This window comes from Cololabis saira, chromosome 6, assembly GCF_033807715.1.
Source record: "Cololabis saira isolate AMF1-May2022 chromosome 6, fColSai1.1, whole genome shotgun sequence".
NCBI classification, from domain to species: Eukaryota; Metazoa; Chordata; class Actinopteri; order Beloniformes; family Belonidae; genus Cololabis; species Cololabis saira.
In genome coordinates this window covers 38,218,018-38,241,386 of record NC_084592.1, presented here as the reverse complement: position 1 = coordinate 38,241,386, position 23,369 = coordinate 38,218,018, and the positions used below count along the sequence as shown (strand labels likewise).

The following is a 23,369-nucleotide window of genomic DNA, read 5'->3' as shown; positions in this document are numbered from 1 at the left end:
CAATACGGGACGCAACATTTTTTTTTTAAACAATTCCGTATTTTACTGGACGGGTGGCAACCCTAGCTGAACGCCACCCGACCGCGACAGCGTGATTGTGATGAAAGCAGGTCGTCTTCTTGTTGCCTCTTCTTTAATTCGGCCACGTGTGATGAAACAACCCGAAGAAATGTCCAGCAGCCACCTCCTCGTCCATCGCTGGAGGAGGCAGGTTCTCTGGTTGACCCACCTCCAGCGCCGGACCGCTCCAGACGGATGGGAACACTACGGAGACCCAGTCTGGTGTCCATGTTTACACCCCGTTCATTTGGGAGCCGCGCCACAGCACCACTCAGCTCACGGACATGAATGAGAGCCCGTCGGCTCGTGTGAGGCGTCTCCAGGTTGAAGTCGGACCGCCGGACTTGTTTACGTGCAGCGGGAGTTATGACGGAACAAATACGTGGGAGATTAGCAACAACTGTCAACTAGCTCGCAGTGATGCACGAGCAGTCAGACACGGCTCCAGCCTGTGAAAGCAGGAGTTTATCTTGGACCTGAAAGCGCGGCGGAGCGTTTCTTTCCATCGACCGAGTGATTTACGTGCACGCTGAAGCCGCAGGCCGCGATGTTTACACGAGCAGCGAGTCAGTGTTAAACCAGCACTCACGAACAGATCAATATTTGTATCCGCCTCCCCGACCCGGCTCAAACCCAAGCTACACCGAGGTATGTGCACAGACGATGAGAGACGCGTCCACGCTGCAATCCTTCAGCTCTTTCTTCCCGCGGCGGGAAGATGAGGAACTGTTTATTTCCAGCGCTGGTAACAAACAGCCTCCCGTCGGAGTGTTTTTATGAACCGGGACCGAGAAGAAGAGGACGAGCGTCTTAAAAGGAGAGCTGCTGCGTGCTGCGAAGTAAAACACAGTCGCAGGGAGCAGCAGAGTCAGAAACCAGGCCTTAAATGGAAGTGAGGGCGAGGAGCCGCGAAGAGCTCCCCCATCCCCATCCATCCCCCAGCGCCCCCCCATCCCTCCTCCTGGCTGTCAGCTCGGATTAGTCAGTAAAACTCAGCAGAGGACTCGGAAAATGTTTTGTTGGAGAAAAACAAGAGGTAAAAGTCTGATTCCTGCACAGTGAATCACCTCGTCTTGCTCCTCAGAGTCAAGTGCGGGATTAACCGGATTAGGCGTTAGGTAGAGAGATCTGGTCCCCGCTGGTCGTTCGGCCACAGCTTTTATCCAAGAAAACAACGACGCCAAAGCGCCGGTGCAGCCAGGAGTCTATTTAAAGGCCTGCGTCCGAGCAGAACAGGTGCAGGAGTGCAGGGACACACACGCGACCACAAACACGGGGCTGAGGTGCTCCGGCCGCCGGCACCCGAAACACGACCCGGACACGGCAAACCGTGTTCTCCAAAACACGCCGAGCCTCAAACAAAGACCGCTGGGTGTGTCCTGACCAGACGCCGCGGTCACTTACACCAAACACCACCACCATCTTCTGGTGAAAGGGCGGGGTACATTCGCTGCTGCACCGCAGAAACATTTCATGACATCAGTGTAGGAGAGCTGGACATATGATAACATATGATAACATGGAGTCTCATACGCAGCGACAGCTGTCCACAACTCCTGCAGCTCCACCAGTTCAAATATGGAAGCAGGAATGCAAGAGGAGAAGAAGAAGCTGGCTCCCAAGTATCCATCCATCTATCCATCCATTAGAGATGGGCGGTATGGACTAAAAAATGTATCACGATTATTTCTGGCATTTATCCCGATAACGATAAAAATGATGATAAAAAAAATACCAATTCAACTCCATCTTTGTAACTATAAATCTATCTCGCTCTCAGATCCGCCATGTTTGTTACACAAAAACGTATCAACGGGAATTTATCTTTCTTTCTTTCTGGCTCATTTCCTTCCTTCCTTCCTTCCTTCCTTCCTTCCTTCCTTCCTTCCTTCCTTCCTTCCTTCCTTCCTTCCTTCCTTCCTTCCTTCCTTCCTTCCTTCCTTCCTTCCTTCCTTCCTTCCTTCCTTCCTTCCTTCCTTCCTTCCTTCCTTCCTTCCTTCCTTCCTTCCTTCCTTCCTTCCTTCCTTCCTTCCTTCCTTCCTTCCTTCCTTCCTTCCTTCCTTCCTTCCTTCCTTCCTTCCTTCCTTCCTTCCTTCCTTCCTTCCTTCCTTCCTTCCTTCCTTCCTTCCTTCCTTCCTTCCTTCCTTCCTTCCTTCCTTCCTTCCTTCCTTCCTTCCTTCCTTCCTTCCTTCCTTCCTTCCTTCCTTCCTTCCTTCCTTCCTTCCTTCCTTCCTTCCTTCCTTCCTTCCTTCCTTCCTTCCTTCCTTCCTTCCTTCCTTCCTTCCTTCCTTCCTTCCTTCCTTCCTTCCTTCCTTCCTTCCTTCCTTCCTTCCTTCTCCCCTTTCCTTCCTTCCTTCCTTCCTTCTCCCCTTTCCTTCCTTCCTTCTCCCCTTTCCTTCCTTCCTTCCTTCCTTCCTTCCTTCCTCTTTTCTCCCTTCCTTCTCCCCTTTCCTTCCTTCCTTCCTTTTTTCCCTTCCTTCCTTCCTTCCTTCCTTCCTTCCTTCCTTCCTTCCTTCCTTCCTTCCTTCCTTCCTTCCTTCCTTCCTTCCTTCCTTCCTTCCTTCCTTCCTTCCTTCCTTCCTTCCTTCCTTCCTTCCTTCCTTCCTTCCTTCCTTCCTTCCTTCCTTCCTTCCTTCCTTCCTTCCTTCCTTCCTTCCTTCCTTCCTTCCTTCCTTCCTTCCTTCCTTCCTTCCTTCCTTCCTTCCTTCCTTCCTTCCTTCCTTCCTTCCGCGAGATGACAAATTCTTATCTTGAGGAATTTTTTGGGCGGTTTATCGTGAACGGTAAAATATCGCCCATTCCTACCATCCATCCATCCATCATGTAGACCCACTCATCCCTCTTCGGGGTCACAGGGGTTGACCGGAGCTCATCCCAGCTATCCCTCCCATCCCAAGTCAGCATTAAGTGTAGGTTGGCTACGTTCAGGTGTTGCAGGTGGTGCAGGTGAAGAGGCGGCCATCATCCTCTGACGTGGCCTGCTCTCGTTCCGCCGCCACAGAAACAAAAACAAAAGAGCGTCTGGACCGAGATCGGCTTGAAGAGACGATGGTTCCGGACACAGAGGTGTGACTAAGTTGCTGCTACAGACCGAGAAGCCTCTCCGTGGGCAGAGTTAATCACTTAAGTTGACCTGTGGGCTTGAAGAGGCCAATGGGAAGTGAAGAGTCATAGCCACTTTCTTGATGGAACCATCAGACTCTCCAACGTGTTCAGGAGCTTCTGTTGGGATCAAACTGGACCTGCTAGAAGAGCAGAGCAGTAATTGAGGCGAGTCTGACATCAAACCGGGTCAGATACGACCTGGAGCTAGAGGAGCAGTCTGTACATGCAAGAGATGTTCCAGGTTTAGATCGGGGGCAATGCTGCAGGTGAGTCACAGATCACTGCAGGTCTTTAAAGCGATCGATCAGAGAACAGCTCCCTGTATCACACAGGTGATCTGGAAGCAACGCCTGCAGACAGAGTTCAGGGCACAGACAGACCCCAGATTCACCTCATTCTGATGTCAGTGAGGATCACAGCGGACAAGAGGAGAGAGCCATGAAAGGCTGAAGGAAACGGGGGACATGTTTATGGGCTTTCGGGGTGGGGGGGCTGATGGGAAACCTGGTCTTCATGTGCAGAAGAAGGCTGAGGTTAACTGTAATGGAGGTAGGAATAATAATCTGACAGTGATGTACGAACCGATGTTTCCAATGATACACAGAGACGATTTAAAATAGAAACCAGCAGCCCTGCGCACATGCGTGTGTGTGTGTGTGTGTGTGTGTGTGTGTGTGGGAACCAGTGATCCCAGCCTTCAGCTCCTTATTGGGACAAAAAGAAAGAAGCCGCTGCTGCATATTTTGGAAACTCACTCTCTGAGGTCGGAGTCGCCTTCTTGGACTTCTTGTCCACTGAAGAGTTTTCTTCCGGGTCTGCAGGAGGAGGACGATACACACGCGCACACACACACACACACACACACACACACACACACACACACACACACACACACACACACACACGCACACACGCACACACACACACACACACACACACACACACACACACGCACACGCAGAAAACAATTAAATGTGAATAAACAGAACAAACAGCTCAAGCAGAGACAACATTTCATCAGCAAACCACAGAGAGCTAAAAATACCTGCAGGTAAGTTTTGTGAGACGTAACTGGACCTGAAAACTCTGATGCTGCAACAACAACAACAACAACAACAAGATGCACGCCTGCAGCACCATCAAACACTGCAGAGGTGAGACGTGGATGGATGCATTGATGGATGCAGGATTTTTGAGTAAAGAACTGAAACAAAGCAGTTCAAACACGTAAAGTGAAATTTAAAGAAAATATCTTTAAAAGCAGTGCATTTTGTAGTTCTGTAAAACCCTTACATAATTAACTCAGTTAGAGCCTTTATTTAACAAAAATGAAACAAATAAATGAATAAATGAATGAATGTGGGCAATCCTAAGTATCCCCTCAATGCATCCGCATGATTAAAGAGGGTCAGCTGCAGCCAGATGCTGCTCCTGATCAGTCCCCGATGAGCTGATCATCAGCATCCTTTAGCATCCTGAAGCAGTGCATGAACCGTTTGCAGACAATCTGGAGTTAAACGTTTCACAGCGAGGAAGACAGCTGCCAAACTTCTCAGGGGTAGACGTCCCAGTAGATTTACTCCAAGGTCAGACCGTGAGCTCCATCTCAGAGCCCGCAGGCCTCAACGGGCCTCACTGGGCCTCACTGTGACAGCCCGAGTCTCAACAGCTGATGCTCAGGGTTGAAGTCTGTGGCATCACAGACCCAGGCCAGAGCTCAAATCCTCCAGACTCTTCTAGTCTGAACAGACGAGAACAAAATGAACTTCTGGGACATCAGAGAAAAGCAGCACACGTACAAACGCAGCACTGCGCAGCCACCATCTCCACTGCGGAGCACGGGGGAGGCAGCATCATGATGTGGCGCATTAAAAGTCTTGTGATGTTCTCGACAAGAACCCAGAGCTCCGAGCGAGAACCTGGAACTTCGGGCTTTCTGACGGCGCAAGAAGTGATGAAACATTAAATGTCAAAAACCCCTAAAAATCCATTTCAGCTCTGGGTCGTGCATCAAACTGCATCAAAGAAAATCTGGATTTTATTTTCATTATGAGGAAAAAGTTTAATCCGTCTTAATGTCGATACATGAACTTGGATCTCTTTCATTATGTTCTAAAACACACATCTTTATGGGGCCCGGGCCTCCAGGAGCCCAAACATCACACCGGCTGATTTCCCGACAGACTCGGCTGATTTCCGATCAGACTTGGCTGATTATCGGTCAGACTTGGCTGATTATCGGTCAGAACCGGCTGATTTGCGGACAGACTCGGCTGATTTCCAGTCAGACGCGGACATACTCGTATGCTTCCAGGAAGCGTTTGAGATTTATTTGATAAAAGTTTGTTTGTGATGCTTCATTCTAATTACAGGAAGCAGCAAGCTCCCGAGGAATCCTGGGAAACCAGGACTCCAAGGGAGGAGGACTGTGCAGGGACCCAATATGAAGACGGACGTTTCCAGAACATAAAATACTGCATTTAGTGTTTGTTTAGCATTTGATCAATCAGGATGATAGTTGGAGCTTCATTTCAAAATTAAAAAAATTTAATTAAAACACTGACAAAATCATTTTCTGAGCACTGAGGTGTAATTCTGAGTTGTCGTTCAAAAACAAACTAAAGGAACCTGAGTTGCACAACCTCTGTAACCTGGTGGTTAGTGCAACTCTCAGAGAGACTCGTGCACCTGTAGACAGGTGTTCTGGTCCTCGTGAACTGCGGGTTCCAGATGTTTTCACAGATGTTCAACAGGATGTAGATGAGGTATCAGAGAAGGACACTCCAGAATGGTCCAGTGTCTGGTTCTGACTGGTTCTAGTGTGTTTTGGGTCAGAAACAGTGTAACGCAAGTGTGTACTGATTCGGCCAGTATGCAGTATTCAGTACACAAACTGCTCAGGAAAATTAACAGTAGAAAACCAGTGTAAGCTGCATGCTGCATCCCATTATGACAACAGACGCTGGTCACATGACATGCTTTCACTTTTACAATAGTATACTAGGGATGGGCGGTATGGACTAAAAAAATGTATCACGATAATTTCTGGCTTTTATCCCGATAACGATGAAAATGACGATAAAAAAAAATACCAATTCAACTCCACCTTTTTACTATAAATCTATCTCGCTCTCAGATCCGCCAGGTTTGTTGCACAAAAACGTCATCAACGGGAATTTATCTTTCTATCTTTCTTTCTTTCTTTCTTTCTTTCTTTCTTTCTTTCTTTCTTTCTTTCTTTCTTTCTTTCTTTCTTTCTTTCTTTCTTTCTTTCTTTCTTTCTTTCTTTCTTTCTTTCTTTCTTTCTTTCTTTCTTTCTTTCTTTCTTTCTTTCTTTCTTTTCCCCTTCCTTCCTTCTTTCCTCCTTCCTTCTTCCCGTCCTCTTTTCTCCCTTCCTTCCTTCTTTCCTTGTTTTCCTTCCTTCCTTCCTTCCAAAAATCAGCTTTACACAAAAACGTCATCAAGGGGAATTTATCGTTTTTATCGCGAGATGACAAATTCTTATCGTGAGGAATTTTTTTGACGGTTTATCGTGAACGGTAAAATATCACCCATTCCTATAGTATACTACATACTACAGCAGCTCAACCAGTGTGCAGTACATTCTACATACTGCAGTATACTGAGGCGTTGTCTTCACAGTTTTTATTGAGGCTTTTGTTGTTTATTTCTGTTTAAACAAAAACATCATTTTTCATGTAATGTGTGAGAAGTTGTTTTGTTCTCACCGTCGACGAGGACCAAGCAGGAACACTCGGCTCTGCCTGCAGAGTTCTCGGCTCTGCATTTATACTCGCCTTCATCCTCCAGCAGAGCTTTGCCTATAGTCAGGGAGCACAGGCCGCCTGCAAAACACAACAACACACATTAATGACATCTGTGCAAACGCAATGACCCCGCGCTGGGAACGTCTCGGGGTACCGGGTCAGCGCTGAGTTCTGAACGGGAAGCTGAAGTCACGGCCGAGCGAGGGAGAAAGTTTTGGCATCTAACTGTGCATGATTCACTTTAAACAAATAAACGGTCATGCTTCCACTCCTCTACACTCAATCTGCTATTAAAATGTAAAAATATTAATTTTAGATAAAATCTTTCAAAACATAAGTGCTCAGACTCAAACTGTGCTCAAGTTGATCCAGATTTACTGGAACCGTCCTGTAACACATAACTGCAATATAAATGTTAATGGAGCAGAAATGCCAGAACTAAACCCAGAACGGTCTCAGCGTTGCAGCTCCGCAGGATAACAGCTGAACCAGATCCAAGAACTCTGCAGACCCCGCTTTGGAAGGTCTGTGAGGGTCCTGGGAGCCTGGCGGCCGCGTTAGCTACATCCAGATGAATGCACATATTTATCGACAAAACCAGACCACAAAGTGGCCTCTGGTATGTTTACATGAAGAAACATCCAACAAAAACCCCCTCTGAGCACCAGCACATGAAGACAACTAAGAGGTAGGTGTCTGAAATGACAAGAGCCTCCCAAGAGTTGACCATCTGACCAAACCGAGTACCATGCTAAGGTAGGATGCCATGAATCCAACTGCTGCTTTAAACAGGACTCCGGGAATCCTCAGTGGAGATGAAAAACCTGCTAAAATGGCAAACATCACTGGCCGACTGAAGACTCACAGACATCGATACCGAAGCTACAGTCCTCATCCAGGTTCCAGTGCTGGCCTGTGGCCCTTTGCTGGATGTTAATGAAGGCCACTAGAGTCATAAAAGAAGAGCAACTCTTAAGACTGAGGATGAGGTCACAAACTTCAAGTGAGTCAAGGAGTCTGCCTGGATCTTATGAAGACCAGCAGAACTAGTTCTGGTGAGGATTTGGCACGGAGGTGGAGGAATCATGTGACAGGGATGCTGGTCAGAACTCCAGGAAGAAGACAAGGGTCAAGGGTTGATGTTTCAAGTAGGGATGTTAATAATGAATCGATTTTCGATTAATTGCCGTTATGAAATTACCCGATTAAAATTAACGATTACAATTAATCTATTTATTTATTTATTTATTTCGTTTAATTTCACCAGCTGGTATTACGCCCGGACCACATTTAATGCGACACAACCCGCTGCGCCGCGCACATAAAGTTAGAAGAAAGAGGCGGATATGTTTGGTTTTAGTAATATCATGCTCAGGCAATGAGTCTGCAATGGCCCAGACGGGAGACACATGTAGCTCAGTGCTTAACTTTTATTTTTAATCCACTCTATATTCTTCTGGTTGTTCTCCGATATGTCCCCCTAAAGCCTGAATTATGGTTCTGCCTTAAATCGACGCAGAGCCGCCGCCGTAGCCTACGGTGTAGGCTCTGCGTCGTTGTAACGCGGAACCATAAATCAGCCTTCACCCGGTACACACATAGGTTTCTCTAAACATCTGTCCCCGCTACAGTTTTAACTAAAAGAAAATGTGCTCCAATACAGCAGGTCTCATAATTTTATTTTGAACACTGCAGAAACTCTAACTTAAAACGTAACTAGAACTTAAAATTAGCTTGACACAAATGACACTATTATGGCTGCTACTACTAATAGCCTTGAAGTGCACTTTATATTATATTCCTTGTGGTACAAAAATGTCTTTTTGTTACTTTTGTATCAAATAAATATTTGATTAAGGAATACATTAAAATGTCCTTTGTATTTTATAAAAGCAAAAAAAGTTATGTTTGTATCTCAGATGGGGGAAAAACGCCACTTATCAACTAATCGATGATCGATCGATAAGGTTATCAACTATCAATTAATTAAATAATCGATAATTTGCATCCCTAGTTTCAAGTACTAGCGGGGAGCAGGAGGAAACAGCTGATAGTCCATAGCTGAAAACTACGTGACGTATAAACCAGTAATCTGATTGGTCAAATATATTATTATACATCACTTGGACGATAACAGACAACCATATATTGCGATATTTACTGTTTGTTGTGATATTGATATTGTGATATCGATACATTTTCGATATATTCTGCAGCCCTCATCTGAAACAATTCATACCTCTCACATTTTACAGCAGGTTCAGTCGGCTGGCGTCTCTGACGCTGGATCAGCTGCCAAAGACGTTTCTGAGATTAAGAGTGAAGGTCTGGGTGCTGTGTTCATTTGTTTTGTATGAGCACAAATATTCAAGGCTGCTGATGCCGCTTTTTCTGCTTCTGCAAAAATTCATCTCTAAGAAAGAAAATTCAGGAAAATTAGGAGACTATTTTGAACTATTTTGCTAGTTTCAAGAACCCTACTTTTTTCTCACCCGACTGGGAAATGCATTTCTGCCTAAAATCTGACAGCAGGCTGCAGGGCAGTGTGCTTGTTTGTTTGTGAGGACATTTCTTCAATGTTCAGCGTGTCAGTGTTGACGTGGAGGTTCGGGTTGGGGACTTCATCAGAACCAGGCGTTGCGCTGAATTAAGTTCATCCTCTGATTGATCTCAGAAGGAAAATTTGTTATTAAACTAATTTAATGGTGACTCATCCTTTTAACGGTAATCAGAGAGAAACTGAGCTCTGCACGCAAATATGAGTGGGATCTGCTCCTCAGAGCGACGGCAGAACCGACAGCAGGGCCGACGGCCTCAAGTTCGTTGTAACAGGACACGAGGGCAATGTTTCTGTCCCTGGACATGTGGTTCTGCTCGCTCCTTGGTCCAGACATCAGCATCGCCTGCTGTGCTTCATCCAACCCTGAGAAATGAAACTGAAGGTTTTCATCCTCGGTGCTGCGATGAGGTCCAACAGTGGAGGTCAGGTGAGGCTGGAACCCGGTCTGAAAACAGCCCAAAACCGGACAAACCCAGTTCTAAGCCAAGTAAGACCGGATCTGAAACAGGGATCCGGACCTCAACATCACAGAACCTGGTCCAAACCCAACAACAGTCATAAACCCGACAAATTCAACCCCACAGCAAAAGAAAAGCAGGTGCAAAAGAAGTCCAGACCCAAAGATCAGTTAGTCATGTGGGTTCAAAACAAGACCTGGTCTAAAAGCAGCTCCAGCTCCAAACACAGGTCTACGGGACTCCAGAACAGGAGACAGGATCAGGTCTGAACTAGGGCTGTTCGATTAATCGATTTTAAATCGTAATCGCGATTATGTAATTAGAACGATGTTAAAACGTGAAAATCGTAAAATCGATTTTTTATTTTATTTTAGTTTTTTTTACCTTGTCTGCACACATATTCATGATTGATACCATATTAATGATTGATGGAAATACCTCTCAATACCTGCGACAAGTGCCCCATGGGAGAGGCTCTTTAGTGTAGGAGGGGGCGTTGTAACATGCCACCGGGCATCGCTCAAGCCAGATGCGGTAGACCGGCTCGTGTTCCTTGCAAAAAACTTGCAAATGTGAATATCAAATGTAATGACTGACATTACACACCTCTACCTCCTTCATGGGTTGCATTATTATTTAGCATGCAAAGACCCAGTTTAGTTTAATTAGAAAATGTCTTGTTTTATTTAATTGGAAATATAACTTACTGTATGTTTGCAAGGGCTGATTTTTTTTTCAGAGATAAAACTTTATATTTTATTATATTTTTTAAAACTTTTTTTCAACTTATTTTACAGAGTTTTGCACTTTATTCATTCATTTTTGGTTTAATAAGAGCAAAGTTTGCACTTAAAGGCCAATGGGGCAAATGTTCAATAAAAAAACAGCATATTTGAAATCATTTCTTTGCCTTTTGTCAATTCACAAAATAATCGTAATCGTAATCGAAAATCGGATTTTGAGAGAATAAAATCGAGATTTTATTTTTGGGCAAAATCGAACAGCCCTAGTCTGAACCAGTCGAGACTTCAGCATCATAGACTCGGTCTGGACCACAAAACCAGCGGAAACACCGCTTCAATCAGCTCCAGGACCAGGACTAAAACTGGTCACAGAACCAGTCTCTGGGACTAAAACAGGTCCAGAACAAGTCTGAAAACCGTGGATTCTTCACAGAAACCTCAGGCAGGTATAACACCTGATTCCTGACCGCTGCAGCCAGGTTCCGTCTTACATCGCTGCCGGTACCTGATTATTGATCCCGGGCTGAATCGGGACCACTCTGATCACTTATAAGTAAAGTCATAAGCAAACAATGAAGCAAAATGCACTTTTTTCATGTCTGTAAATTCCTCATCATCAGGCCAGAGCTATGTGTTGCTTGTGTCAGATGCATTTTTTTCTGTCCATCATTTGCTTTATGGGTATATAGTTTTGTTTTTAATGAAGCAGGAAGGTGGAAAGGCAGCGGGACTGTTTAGTGACGCGTCTCTAACTGACAGGGATGATGGATGTGGACCCGGCCGGCACAGTTAATGCTTCACGTGTGCGCCTGTGTAAAGTGATCTGTTCCCGTCTGAAATACCAGCTTTAGTCTGGAGCTCCGTCACACATCACCTCCCGCTTCTCTGAGCTCTTCTGTTTCACATCTGCTCTATTATTAGAGTCCCAATCCTATGAGCTCCATCAACAGTTGCTTCTCCTCCTCCCGACTCTTCAGAACAGAACTCCACGACCGTCTCCGTCCTGGACTTTCTGAATCTTCATCTTCGTCATGGGACCGTGTTTGAGACACCTGCTCAGTTGTATTAGTGTGTTTTTGTGTGTGTGTGTGTGTGCGTGCGTGCGGCCGCTGACCTTCATTGGCGAGGATGATGAACTTGGATGGTTTGATGACCTTCCCGTCCAGCGTCCAGGTGACGGTGACATCAGTGGCGGCAGCGGCGAGGCGGCACTCCAGCCGGAACCGCTGCCCGTCCAGCACCGTCAGATCCTTCAGCTTCTCCACGAACTCCGGCGCCATGCCTCCTCCTCCTCCTCCCGTCTTCTTTTCATTAATCCCTCCATCCACACAGTTGTTCACCTTCTCACCGTTCTTCTCCGGGGTCGCCGTTGTCTTCTTCTTGTTGGCGAGGACGGAGCGGAAGTCATTGGCGGTCTTGGCGGGCGTCTCGGCCGGCTTGTTGCTGCCGGCGGCGCTCTTCTTCCCCAGGACGCTGCGGAAGTCGACCTGCGCCGGGGAGTTCACCTTCTCCTCCATCTTGGGCTTGACTCCCCGGAGGTTGGGCTTAAAATCCATTTGGTGGCAGAGGCGGTGCTGGGCGGTGGCGGTGACGGTGACGGCGACGGGGCCGGCCTCCCTCGGCTCGTCTCCCTCCTGCTGCTCCTTGTTGGCGTGAAACGCCCGGCGTCCCAGCAGCGAGCGGAAGTCCAACTGCTGCGCCTCCCTCTGGCGAAGCTCCTCTTCCCCGCGCTCCCTCGTCTCCACGCGCCGCTTGAGGAGGCCTATGGGAGTGGAAGCGGTGGCGGAGGATTCTTCTGTCTCGTCCTCCTTCCTCTTCCTCTCCTCCTGCAGGTTCTCCTTCTGCTCCTGGTTGGCCTGCTGCCACTGCTGACTGACACTGCTGCTTCTCTGCTGCACGCCTCCACCCCCTCCTCCACCTCCTCGTCCTCTGGTACCTCCTTTCAGCACCGGCGCTCCACCGGCTCCTCCTTCTCCTCCTCGTCCTCCTGCTGCTGCAGCTCTGGATGGAGCAACAAAAAGTAGAAGGAGTAAAAAAGAAAGAGAGAGAATAAACAGAGCTGGGTTGAAGGCTCCGCCCCCAGAGAGCTTTGGGGAGGGGGGTCAACTCTAATTGTTCATGTTACATCATAAATGACTCCACTTCCCTTTTATGGCCATGATCAGACTATAAACACACACACACACACACACACACACACACACACACACACACACACACACACACACACACGCACGCATGCACAGACCAGACCATGTACACACACCTCCTCCTCCTCCGTTCCCAGTTACTTCACATAAGAGGGAGTTCTCTTTTCACATGCATGTAGTTTGTTTGTTGGTTTCGGAGCAGCAGACGGTTTCTGCTGCTTCTTCCAGCTCAAGAGTTCAGAGTAAACACTCCGACAGGGAGGAAATAACCGACCCCGATTGGTTCGGCTGATACGGACGGATTAGAAGAGCTTTGGGGAATATCGGGATATGAAACCGATGGATGGATGGATGGATGGAATGATGGACGGTGGGGGATGGAAGTGAAAGCATGAATGAGCGGAGATGCAGGCAGAAGTATGTGAATGTGACAGCAGTGGCACAACTGAAGTGTTGATGCTGGGACAGTCCTGCAGGTCAGAGCCACACACGTGCACACGCTTCCTTCTCCTCAACTCTGTCAACATCAACATCCCGTGCAACAAAGTTGCAGCAGATTTCAAGGATTTGCACTAAAACTGTCTCCCAATGTCAACATGAGCACCGCGGAGTCACGACGGCCCGTGTAAATCAACCGTTTTACACACTAACCCTGGTTTTCACTCACCAATAAAAACATATAATTACAGTAATAAATAAAACTACTTCTAATGAACCCTGCCGTCATTAACCCGTTACTCACCAGCCTGTTCTCAGGGTTCTGCTTCCCAGAGCCCCCATGTACCGGGGGGTAGTGGGGGCTCTGGGAAGCAAGCGCTTGAATGAGACACGTCGTACCGCGACGCCACCGACGGACTGTGGTGAACAGGACTCCCGCCGCAGCCACGAGGGAGCGGGCTACAGGTTCGGTGGCGTTTGCAGATGTGGTGCTACTGGCGGCGCCGTGTGGGGATTTTCATCTCTCGATGGGGCGGTGGGGGCCGCCGAGAGTGACGCTGCACCTCCGGACCAAGTGGTTACACATCCTGGGTTTGGATTCACAGCACATTTCTGGCGTTGAATTGACACCATGTTGCAGCCGGTATACTCTTTTGTATACCGGCCAATCTTCATCGCTGTGGTCATGAACTGTGGAGCCTGAAAGTACTATATTATGAAGCAGCTGAAGTGAGTTTCCTCTGCAGGGTGGCCAGACTCCCTCACTAAGAGGGGGGGTGAAAAGTTCAGCCATCCGAGAGCAAGCCAGAGTGGAGATACGGTTCAGACGTGTGGTTTCGTCCCAACAGCCTCCACGAGCTTCTGAACTCTGCCACGAGATCTGGTGTCTTTGTTCAATCACAATAACTTATAAGCTAGGGCTGGGCGATATATCGAGATTTTAATATATATCGATATATTTTCAAACACGATATGGTACGAGACAATATCGTTTATATCGATTTAAAAAAAAAATAATAATAATTTTTTTTTTTTTTACTTTTTTTTTTTTAATGATTTTGATATAGCTTATTTTGTGACAAATTGACTTGAATGTTTTATTTGAGATTTGCACAAATGTTTTGTTATTTGCACAACTGTCAACCTCAGTGGAAAAGTCTGCCTGTTACTGTCTACATTGTATTAATTGCACAGTGTATTTTAATTTAATTGTTATGCAGGAAAGGGATATTTGTTTTATTTTATTCAAGAAGCATTTTTATTCTATATATGCAGGCAGTTTATTTTTATTTCATTTGTTTTATACATTTTGATATTGTGCAGACCTCTGTTAACAAAGGAACCTGTATGACATTTGGCACGAGGCTTTGTATTAAAACTGACTGTTTTTTTAAGGGTTTGCCTCAGAAAAAAATGAAGCTAACAGAGATGCTATGCTATAATGCTTTGGGGGAAACCCCAATTAAGGCACAGAAAAAATATCGAGATATATATCGAGTATCGCCATTTAGCTAGAAAATATCGAGATATGACTTTTGGTCCATATCGCCCAGCCCTATTATAAGCATAAGCAACTGAAATATAAATGGGCTAAAATCTGAATCAGATTCAGGCCAAAGCGCTAAGAAGCAACCGAACGTGTTTGTTTAGAGTTTAAAGTAAATACAGTGTGTGCAGCAGTACCACTTCGGACCACATGGGGACCCAACATTTATAGAGTTTATAGAGGCTCCTCCAGTGGACAGAATGTATCAGAGGTTTTTTAATACAGCAGAGCTACACGCCCCCATGTGGCCAAACGTGGTATTGCTTTAATAAAAATTGTGTTTAGGGTGCGATGCATGTCTGCTGGTGTTCAATAAATTAGTTAAGTGTTTGTTTTTTCTTTCTTCCCCCCTTAATGCTTACTGCACATAAAATGTATGCAGTATGTACTACAGACTCTGGACATACTGCATACTAGGCTAGTGGTCCTTGTTGGTGTGTTACCATAAAAGCACAACGGTACCAATGGATGCCAGCAGAGCCGACTGGGATATTTGCGAGGCCCTGTGCGAAATGGCCGGGGGGGGGCCCTCGCGCGCTCGCTACGCTCACGCACGCAAAATTTGGGGGTTTTTCGGGTCGGATCGGGTGTCTATATGCGCAATTTTAACTCTCCAATTAGCAAAATACTGGATACCTTCCCCTGCCTCATCATCATCTGGCTTGCCTCGACGCGGGGCCCCGCGGCTGCTTGAGACCCGGTCGGATCGGTGATTTTTGTAACAAATTTATCTAACAAGGCTTTCAGAGAGGCATTAAACTCTTCCATTTTCTTTAGTATTTTTCTTTTTTCATCCCCTGATGGAAATTTCCTGAATTTATATCGTTCTCTCGACATTGTGTGACAGTTTGTTCCAACTCCACCGTCTGGATCAGAGCAGCTTGTGTCTGCGCTTGGTCTGATCAGTTGTATTGAACAACAGACACGCGCATCATTGCACATATATTTATTGATATTGATGAAGCAGCTTGGCCCCCTGCAGGGGCAGGTTGCCCAGTCCTACCTCCTGCAGGGCTTTGAACTAGGACCCAACACCTTTGGGGTTCCTACCCCCCGTGCAGATCCCGACACCTCGGAAGTTGGTTCAAACAGACTTGAATCACGAAAGCACCCTATGGGGTGATTTGGAGGTCTGTGACAGTCATGCCAAATGTCTGATAATGACATTTGGCCCGATTCACATCCGACTGTAAATTACTTTTTGTCTCTCGCCTGATTCGTGTATTCCTGCATCTTGTTGTATAAGAATCTGATTACAACTTCACTCGAGGTCAGCATTTTCTACCAGACCTCTGGTCTGTATAGACGTGCTCACCGCCGGCTCAATAAAACCTCATAAAAACCACAAAGCGGACTTCTGAACTGGTTTGATAAATTCCTCAACAATATGCACAGACTAGTACGGCCCATAGCACGAGGCCCCTTGGGGCGCGAGGCCCCGTGCGGTCGCATGCTTCGCACACCCCTTGCGGCGGCCCTGGATGCCAGTTAGATGACCACTGTGACCTGCTCAAGCTGTATTGTATTATGGGATACAGTGAGACTGTTCAGTTGCAACCAAGAAACTTTCCTGAAGTCACACATTTCAAAAACACCGGAGACTCCAACACATGGGACAAGAGACCTGGTCCAACCACCTGCTGCACAACAGCTTAACCAGGTTCAGGAGGTCATGTTGACCTCTTAACATCCTGCATGTGGTTCAGCACCAGGTTGGACTGGTCCAGAGTATCTGGAGTTACACAGTCCAACCAACATGGCAACGAGCAACTCCTTCAAACCTGGAGGCCCTTGCTCCCTGGTGGACCCCCGGGGGTCTGAGGACTCGGCCCCGAGGGACCAGTTTGTGTTTACTGTGATGATAAATTCAGGCCACGTTTACACATAGCCGGGTATTTACAAAAACGGATATTTTCCCCTCTACGTTTCAAAAATATCCTCGTTTACACGAACCCGCATGAAAGCGCTGTTAAGGTGCTATGAGCAGCCAAACCTGCAGGGGGCAGTGTAACGAGAAGCGTAAAGTCATGCAAGCCAATTGGAATCCTGGAAAAAAACATCAACAAATGACACGTGTGAAGCCTGAATAATATGGTTCCGCGTTAAATCGACGGCGTAGCCTACGTACGGTGCGCGTCGCCGCGTACCCTACGCCGTAGGCTCTGCGTTGGTGTAACGCGGAACCATAAATCAGCCTTGACGCCAGTTACTTCCAAGTTACTACTTTTGACGGTGGCCAAACAAATTGTAAACACAGGTCGCACAGATGATGCTGGTGACGTTTCTGTTGCATAATGTGACGTTCTGAGCCTAAATCTCTGTTTTCCTCCGTTTTCCTCCGTTTACAAGCAAACGTGAAAACAGAGTTTTTGAAAATCTCCACTTTGGCCGGAGTTTTCAGAAATGATCGTTTTTGGGGGCTTTGAGCTCCGTTTTCGTGTAAACGAACGGCCAAAACGCATGAAAACACCACCGTTTTTGCTACGTGTAAACGGGGCCTCAGTATCAGCTTCATTCAGGTGACTCACGAGCAGAAATGTTCACATTTGAGTTCTTATCTTCAGCCTTACCTGCTGTCGCTGTTGCCTCTTCTTCCTCCTCCTCCTCCTCCTCCTCCTCCTCCTCCTCCTCCTCCTCCTCCTCCTCCTCCTCCTCCTCCTCCTCCTCCTCCTCCTCCTCCTCCTCCTCCTCCTCCTCCTCCTCCTCCTCCTCCTCCTCCTCCTCCTCCTCCTCCTCCTCCTCCTCCTCCTCCTCCTCCTCCTCCTCCTCCTCCTCCTCCTCCTCCTCCTCCTCCTCTCCGGTCTGCGTCCCCTCCTCCGGTGATGGACAGACTGGCCACAGCACTGCACTCCCCCACCTTGTTCCTGGCACACATACAGCCTCAACTCAGATGTGGTTCAAAGGACTTGGAGCAGCCCACGAGCCAGTCCGAGACCCGACAGCAGGTTCTGGTGACGAGCCGGTCCTGGACCGCACATAGCCGCCCGCGGGCCACATGCTGGACTCTAATGTTCTCATAGTTGTCGTGATTCATCTGTGCAGGAAACCTGATACCATGCGCAGTTGTTACTCTGTTTCCAGGCGGACATTGTTTCCTCTCAAATCTAGGGAGGGTCTCTGATTGTCTCCAACACGTGATGGGAGACGGGGACGCCGGCACCAAGTCAGCCCGCTTTTTAAAACCATTACGTGAGCTACGATCTTAAAAAAAGAAAAGAAAAAAAACAAAGGTCAACGCGAGGAACGTCCCATGAACACAAAGGAATCGAGTGTGTTTGATAACGGGCCAAGACCCCGATCCCCACAAGAATCCCCACATCAGAGGCCGGACCAAATGACCCAGACCACAACGCAGCTGCACCTAAAGAGCGGACGCTCACGAGACCAGATGCTCAGGGAGCAGCCGCATCTCCGTGGTACCAACTGCTGGATGGACCCACCATACTGAAAGTCTTCAGAGGTCAGAGACCAGAGCGTCGCGGGAGCGTCGGCGCCTGACGTAACCAGGTTCCACGAAGGTTGTAATGGGTCTGAAGACGGAGCGGGGGAAGAGGATGTCGTCCTATGTTGTCATGAATTGGACTAATCTTAATTATTTACAGTTTGTCCGCTGAACATGTGACTGAATTTTCAGTGGACATGAGAAGTCTGCACCTTTAAAGATGAATGCATGAAATAAATGTCAGGAATTCGTCATTGTTTCATTAATTTAATCCTCCAACAAATGAGACTTCAACTAGGGCTGTTCGATTAATCGATTTTAAATCGTAATCGCGATTATGTAATTAGAACGATGTTAAAACGTGAAACTTACTGTATGTTTGCAAGTGCTGATTTGCTGATTTTTTTTTCCAGAGATAAAACCTTATATTTTATTATATTTTTTAAAACTTTTTTTCAACTTATTTTACAGAGTTTTGCACTTTATTCATTCATTTTGGGGCAAATGTTCAATAAAAAAACAGCATATTTGAAATCATTTCTTTGCCTTTTGTCAATTCACAAAATAATCGTAATCGAAAATCGGATTTTGAGAGAAAAAAATCGAGATTTTATTTTTGGGCAAAATCGAACAGCCCTAACTTCAACCTGATTTGCCACCCTTTCCTAACGGGACTTTAATGGTCCATCAAAACCCCCGTTTTGCTTCTGGTCTCTTCCAGAAGCTTCTGGTCTCCACTAGCTGGTTCTGGTCTCCTTTTACGAGCAACTGACATCCTCTGCACAAATCTGGGCCCCGGTTTCGGGCCGTCTCACCCCCCACCCCCACAAACTGAAGGAACTTTGACTCTTGAATTTTATCCCAATTTTGCTTAGATAAGATAAGATAAGATAAGATAAGATAAGATAAGCCTTCAATAGTCCCACAGAGGGGAAATTTGCAGTTTACAGCAACAAAAGGTGTGTCTGTGTCAAACTATTGGGACGGGTGTTCAAACTTATGCAATCAAGCTGTGGGAGGTTGTTTTTTTTACTCATTTTTTCCCGTATATTTATGTTTGTTGCTGTGTGGATTAAATATTTCTGTATTTCCGTCTCATCTGACTGAATGACGCCGGAACGTCGGAGCGGTTCCTCTAAAGACATTCGTTTCTGCCGTGAAGTTTCATCGCAGTGGCGAATAGAAGAGGTGCAGTTCTCCTTAATTCCCTGCTGGCTTTAGCACTGTCGGTGCTAAAACTGTTGTTTGCTTTTTGATGAACCTAAGCACAACGGCATGTTGTCATGGCGATGGGTCAAAGTTGATTAAAACGCTGTTAAACTATGAGGAATGCGTTGACGCTGCAGATGGAGCTGGACGCAGGCTGATCAAATGACTGATGCCACAGGATCACATGGGATCTCAAGGCAGGAATCGCCCCGTCCGCCGTCGCGCGGATGAATTACAGTCGGGACGGGTTGAGTGTGGACGTCACACGGACCTCAGCAGCGCTGCTAAAACACACACACACACACCTCGTGCTTTTATTGGTAGCAGTGAGGATTTTTGTTTAGAAGCTTCTAGACTTGGATGTGCAGTCTCGGGTTTCTAGTGAGGATCCAGGTCCGCGTTCCAAGGTGAACAGAACTACGAGGAGGAACCGCCTCCATGTGAGGGGGATTACTCTCCAGGCATAATGTTGGCTTTTCATGGATAATCGAACGCAGACATGATATTACTGGGATGATGGGTGATGGCCTTCGGGCGGGGGAGGGGACGTGATCGCTGTAATCCTGTCCATCATGGGGGATTATTTTAGCCGTTCTGTACAATATCTAGTGTCAGTGTGTGAGTAGCTGCTCATTGTAGGGCTGTTCGATTTTGCCTAAAAATAAAATCTCGATTTTTTTCTCTCAAAATCCGATTTTCGATTACGATTATTTTGTGAATTGACAAAAGGCAAAGAAATGATTTCAAATATGCTGTTTTTTTATTGAACATTTGCCCCATTGAGCTTTAAGTGCAAACTTTGCTCTTATTAAACCAAAAATGAATGAATAAAGTGCAAAACTCTGTAAAATAAGTTTAAAAAAAGTAAAAAAAAAAAAATATATATATAAAGTTTTATCTCTGAAAAAAAAAATCAGCAAATCAGCACTTGCAAACATACAGTAAGTTATATTTCCAATTAAATAAAACAAGACATTTTCTAATTAAACTAAACTGGGTCTTTGCATGCTAAATAATAATGCAACCCATGAAGGAGGTAGAGGTGTGTAATGTCAGTCATTACATTTGCTGTTCACATTTGCAAGTTTTTTGCTGGAACACGAGCCGGTCTACGGCATCTGGCTTGAGGGATGCCCGGTGGCATGTTACAACGGCCCCTCCTACACTAAAGAGCCTCTCTGATGGGGCACTTGTCGCAGGTATTGAGAAGTATTTCCATCAATCATTAATATGGTATCAATCATTAATATGGTATCAATCATTAATATGTGTGCAGACAAGGTAAAAAAAAAAATAAAAATTTAAAAAAAAATATTTTTTTTTTTTTTTTTTTTAAATCGATTTTACGATTTTCACGTTTTAACTTCGTTCTAATTACATAATCGCGATTACGATTTAAAATCGATTAATCGAACAGCCCTAGCTCATTGGTGTTGCTGCTTCACCTCAGGATGATCAGGTAGTCTCCCTCATGATGCTTCTGGACCCGCCTGATGAAGAAGAACACAATCAGTCACTTTCGTCCTGGTTGTTAGACGCTGGTGCTGTTTGTGTGTCGCTGGACCTGATGAGCAGCGAGACCACGTCCTCCTTCTGCAGCAGCTCGTAGTCTCCTCCGGAGCTCAGAGCTCGGCTCGGGTCTCCTCTGGTCCAGGTGTACTCGGGGAACGGGTCTCCGGCGACGGCGCAGGACAGCAGGACGTGCTGACCCACAACGGCGCTCGCCGGCTTGGGTTTGGTGATGAACCAGGGCTGGACCCCGTCCTGAGGCTCTGAACCACAATCACACAGCAGCTGGTGAGGTTAACGTGCATCTACATGCTGAAAGGTCCCGGCTGGGACTTTAAAGGGCGCTAAAAGCAGCTGCAACATCCTCGCTTCAGTACCGTCCATGTCACATGACATACCCTCCACGGTGAGCCGGGCCTCAGTGCGGTCCTCTCCGTACTTGTTCCAGGCCCGGCAGCTGTAGGTCCCCGTGTCCTCGGGGAAGACCTCCTGGATCATCAGAGTGCAGCGGTTCTCCACCCTGAGCAGGTGAAAATCCTCAGACTCCGTCACTTCCTGCCCATCATGGAGCCACACCACCTGCAGAGGGGGTTGACCTGGGGACAACAACAGCGTCATCAACCCTCCACAAGCAGCGCTGATCAACAGTGATGGAGAATTTACTTCATTTAACTCCTTCAAGTCATCAATAAGTCAACAAATTCATTTCACCACTACGTAAGCAAGCTCACTCGGGTTTAGTTATTTTCCTAAAGTGCCATTTGGCAGCAAAAACGTCTTCTAAGAGCCCGTTAAGTGACCTGACACACAAACAGCACCTGATATGTTCTACCTGGTACCTGATGATAGCACAAAATCTACTGAGGTTGGTTTTAAATTGATTTCCAGTTAGGTATTCTAGACTGATAGGAGTTACCGCCTCAATCACTTGTGCTCCTCTGGTTCTGGTTCTCTGGCCTTCCAGCCAGTTGCATCTGGAGTCTTGTTCTTGGCATTTTTGTCCTTAGATTCCATTTCTGCTTTTTGCAAAGAGGATATCCACTGCCGAATGTTTTTTTTGTTTGTCCAAATTACTCACAACGTCCTACTCAGTCCTGAGAACCTCAAACTCCAAAAGTGAGTCATCAGAGGAGCCCTGGAGCACATCACAGATGGCTACCATCGGTGGTGCCACAGCCAAATGGTTAAAACATTGTTGACAGCATCAAAACTATCACCACCACAAGCCAACTATCACCACCACAAGCCAGCTATCAGCACCACCAAACAAACACCACCACAAACCAGCCACCACCACCACCAAACAAACACCACCACAAGCCAGCTATTACCACCACCACCAAACAAACACCACCACAAACCAGCTATCAGCACCACCGCAAGCCAACTATCACCATCACCAAACACCACCACAAACCAGCTATCACCACAACCACCAAACACCACCACAAGCCAGCTATTACCACCAAACAAACACCACCACAAACCAACTGTCACCACCACCACCAAACAAACACCACCACAAACCAGCCATCATCACCACCACCACCAAACAAACACCACCAAAAACCAACTATCACCACCAAACAAACACCACCACAAACCAACTATCACCACCACCACCAAACAAACACCACCACAAACCAACTGTCACCACCACCACCAAACAAACACCACCACAAACCAGCCATCATCACCACCACCACCAAACAAACACCACCAAAAACCAACTATCACCACCAAACAAACACCACCACAAACCAGCTATCACCACCACCACCAAACAAACACCACCACAAACCAACTGTCACCACCACCACCAAACAAACACCACCACAAACCAACTATCACCACCACCACCAAACAAACACCACCACAAACCAACTGTCACCACCACCACCAAACAAACACCACCACAAACCAGCCATCATCACCACCACCACCAAACAAACACCACCACAAACCAGCTATCACCACCACCACCAAACAAACACCACCACAAACCAACTATCACCACCAAACAAACACCACCACAAACCAACTATCACCACCACCACCAAACAAACACCACCACAAACCAACTGTCACCACCACCACCAAACAAACACCACCACAAACCAGCCATCATCACCACCACCAAACAAACACCACCACAAACCAACTATCACCACCACCACCAAACAAACACCACCACAAACCAACTATCACCACCACCACCAAACAAACACCACCACAAACCAACTATCACCACCACCACCAAACAAACACCACCACAAACCAACTATCACCACCACCACCAAACAAACACCACCACAAACCAACTATCACCACCACCACCAAACAAACACCACCACAAACCAACTATCACCACCACCACCAAAC

General features: G+C 46.7%; 1 protein-coding gene across 1 annotated transcript in view; it reads right to left on the bottom strand.

Annotated features, from left to right (window-relative positions):
* mylka (myosin, light chain kinase a) overlaps nucleotides 1-23,369 on the bottom strand; it is a 94,547-nt gene that overhangs the window by 25,194 nt on the left and 45,984 nt on the right. The window contains exons 16-22 of the mRNA XM_061722951.1: nucleotides 21,386-21,583; nucleotides 21,043-21,250; nucleotides 20,924-20,968; nucleotides 17,577-17,691; nucleotides 11,808-12,780; nucleotides 6,894-7,010; nucleotides 3,921-3,980 (exon numbers count right to left, since the gene is read on the bottom strand). Of these exons, the coding sequence (XP_061578935.1) occupies nucleotides 3,921-3,980; nucleotides 6,894-7,010; nucleotides 11,808-12,780; nucleotides 17,577-17,691; nucleotides 20,924-20,968; nucleotides 21,043-21,250; nucleotides 21,386-21,583 (1,716 nt within the window). The remainder of the gene's footprint in view (nucleotides 1-3,920; nucleotides 3,981-6,893; nucleotides 7,011-11,807; nucleotides 12,781-17,576; nucleotides 17,692-20,923; nucleotides 20,969-21,042; nucleotides 21,251-21,385; nucleotides 21,584-23,369) is intronic.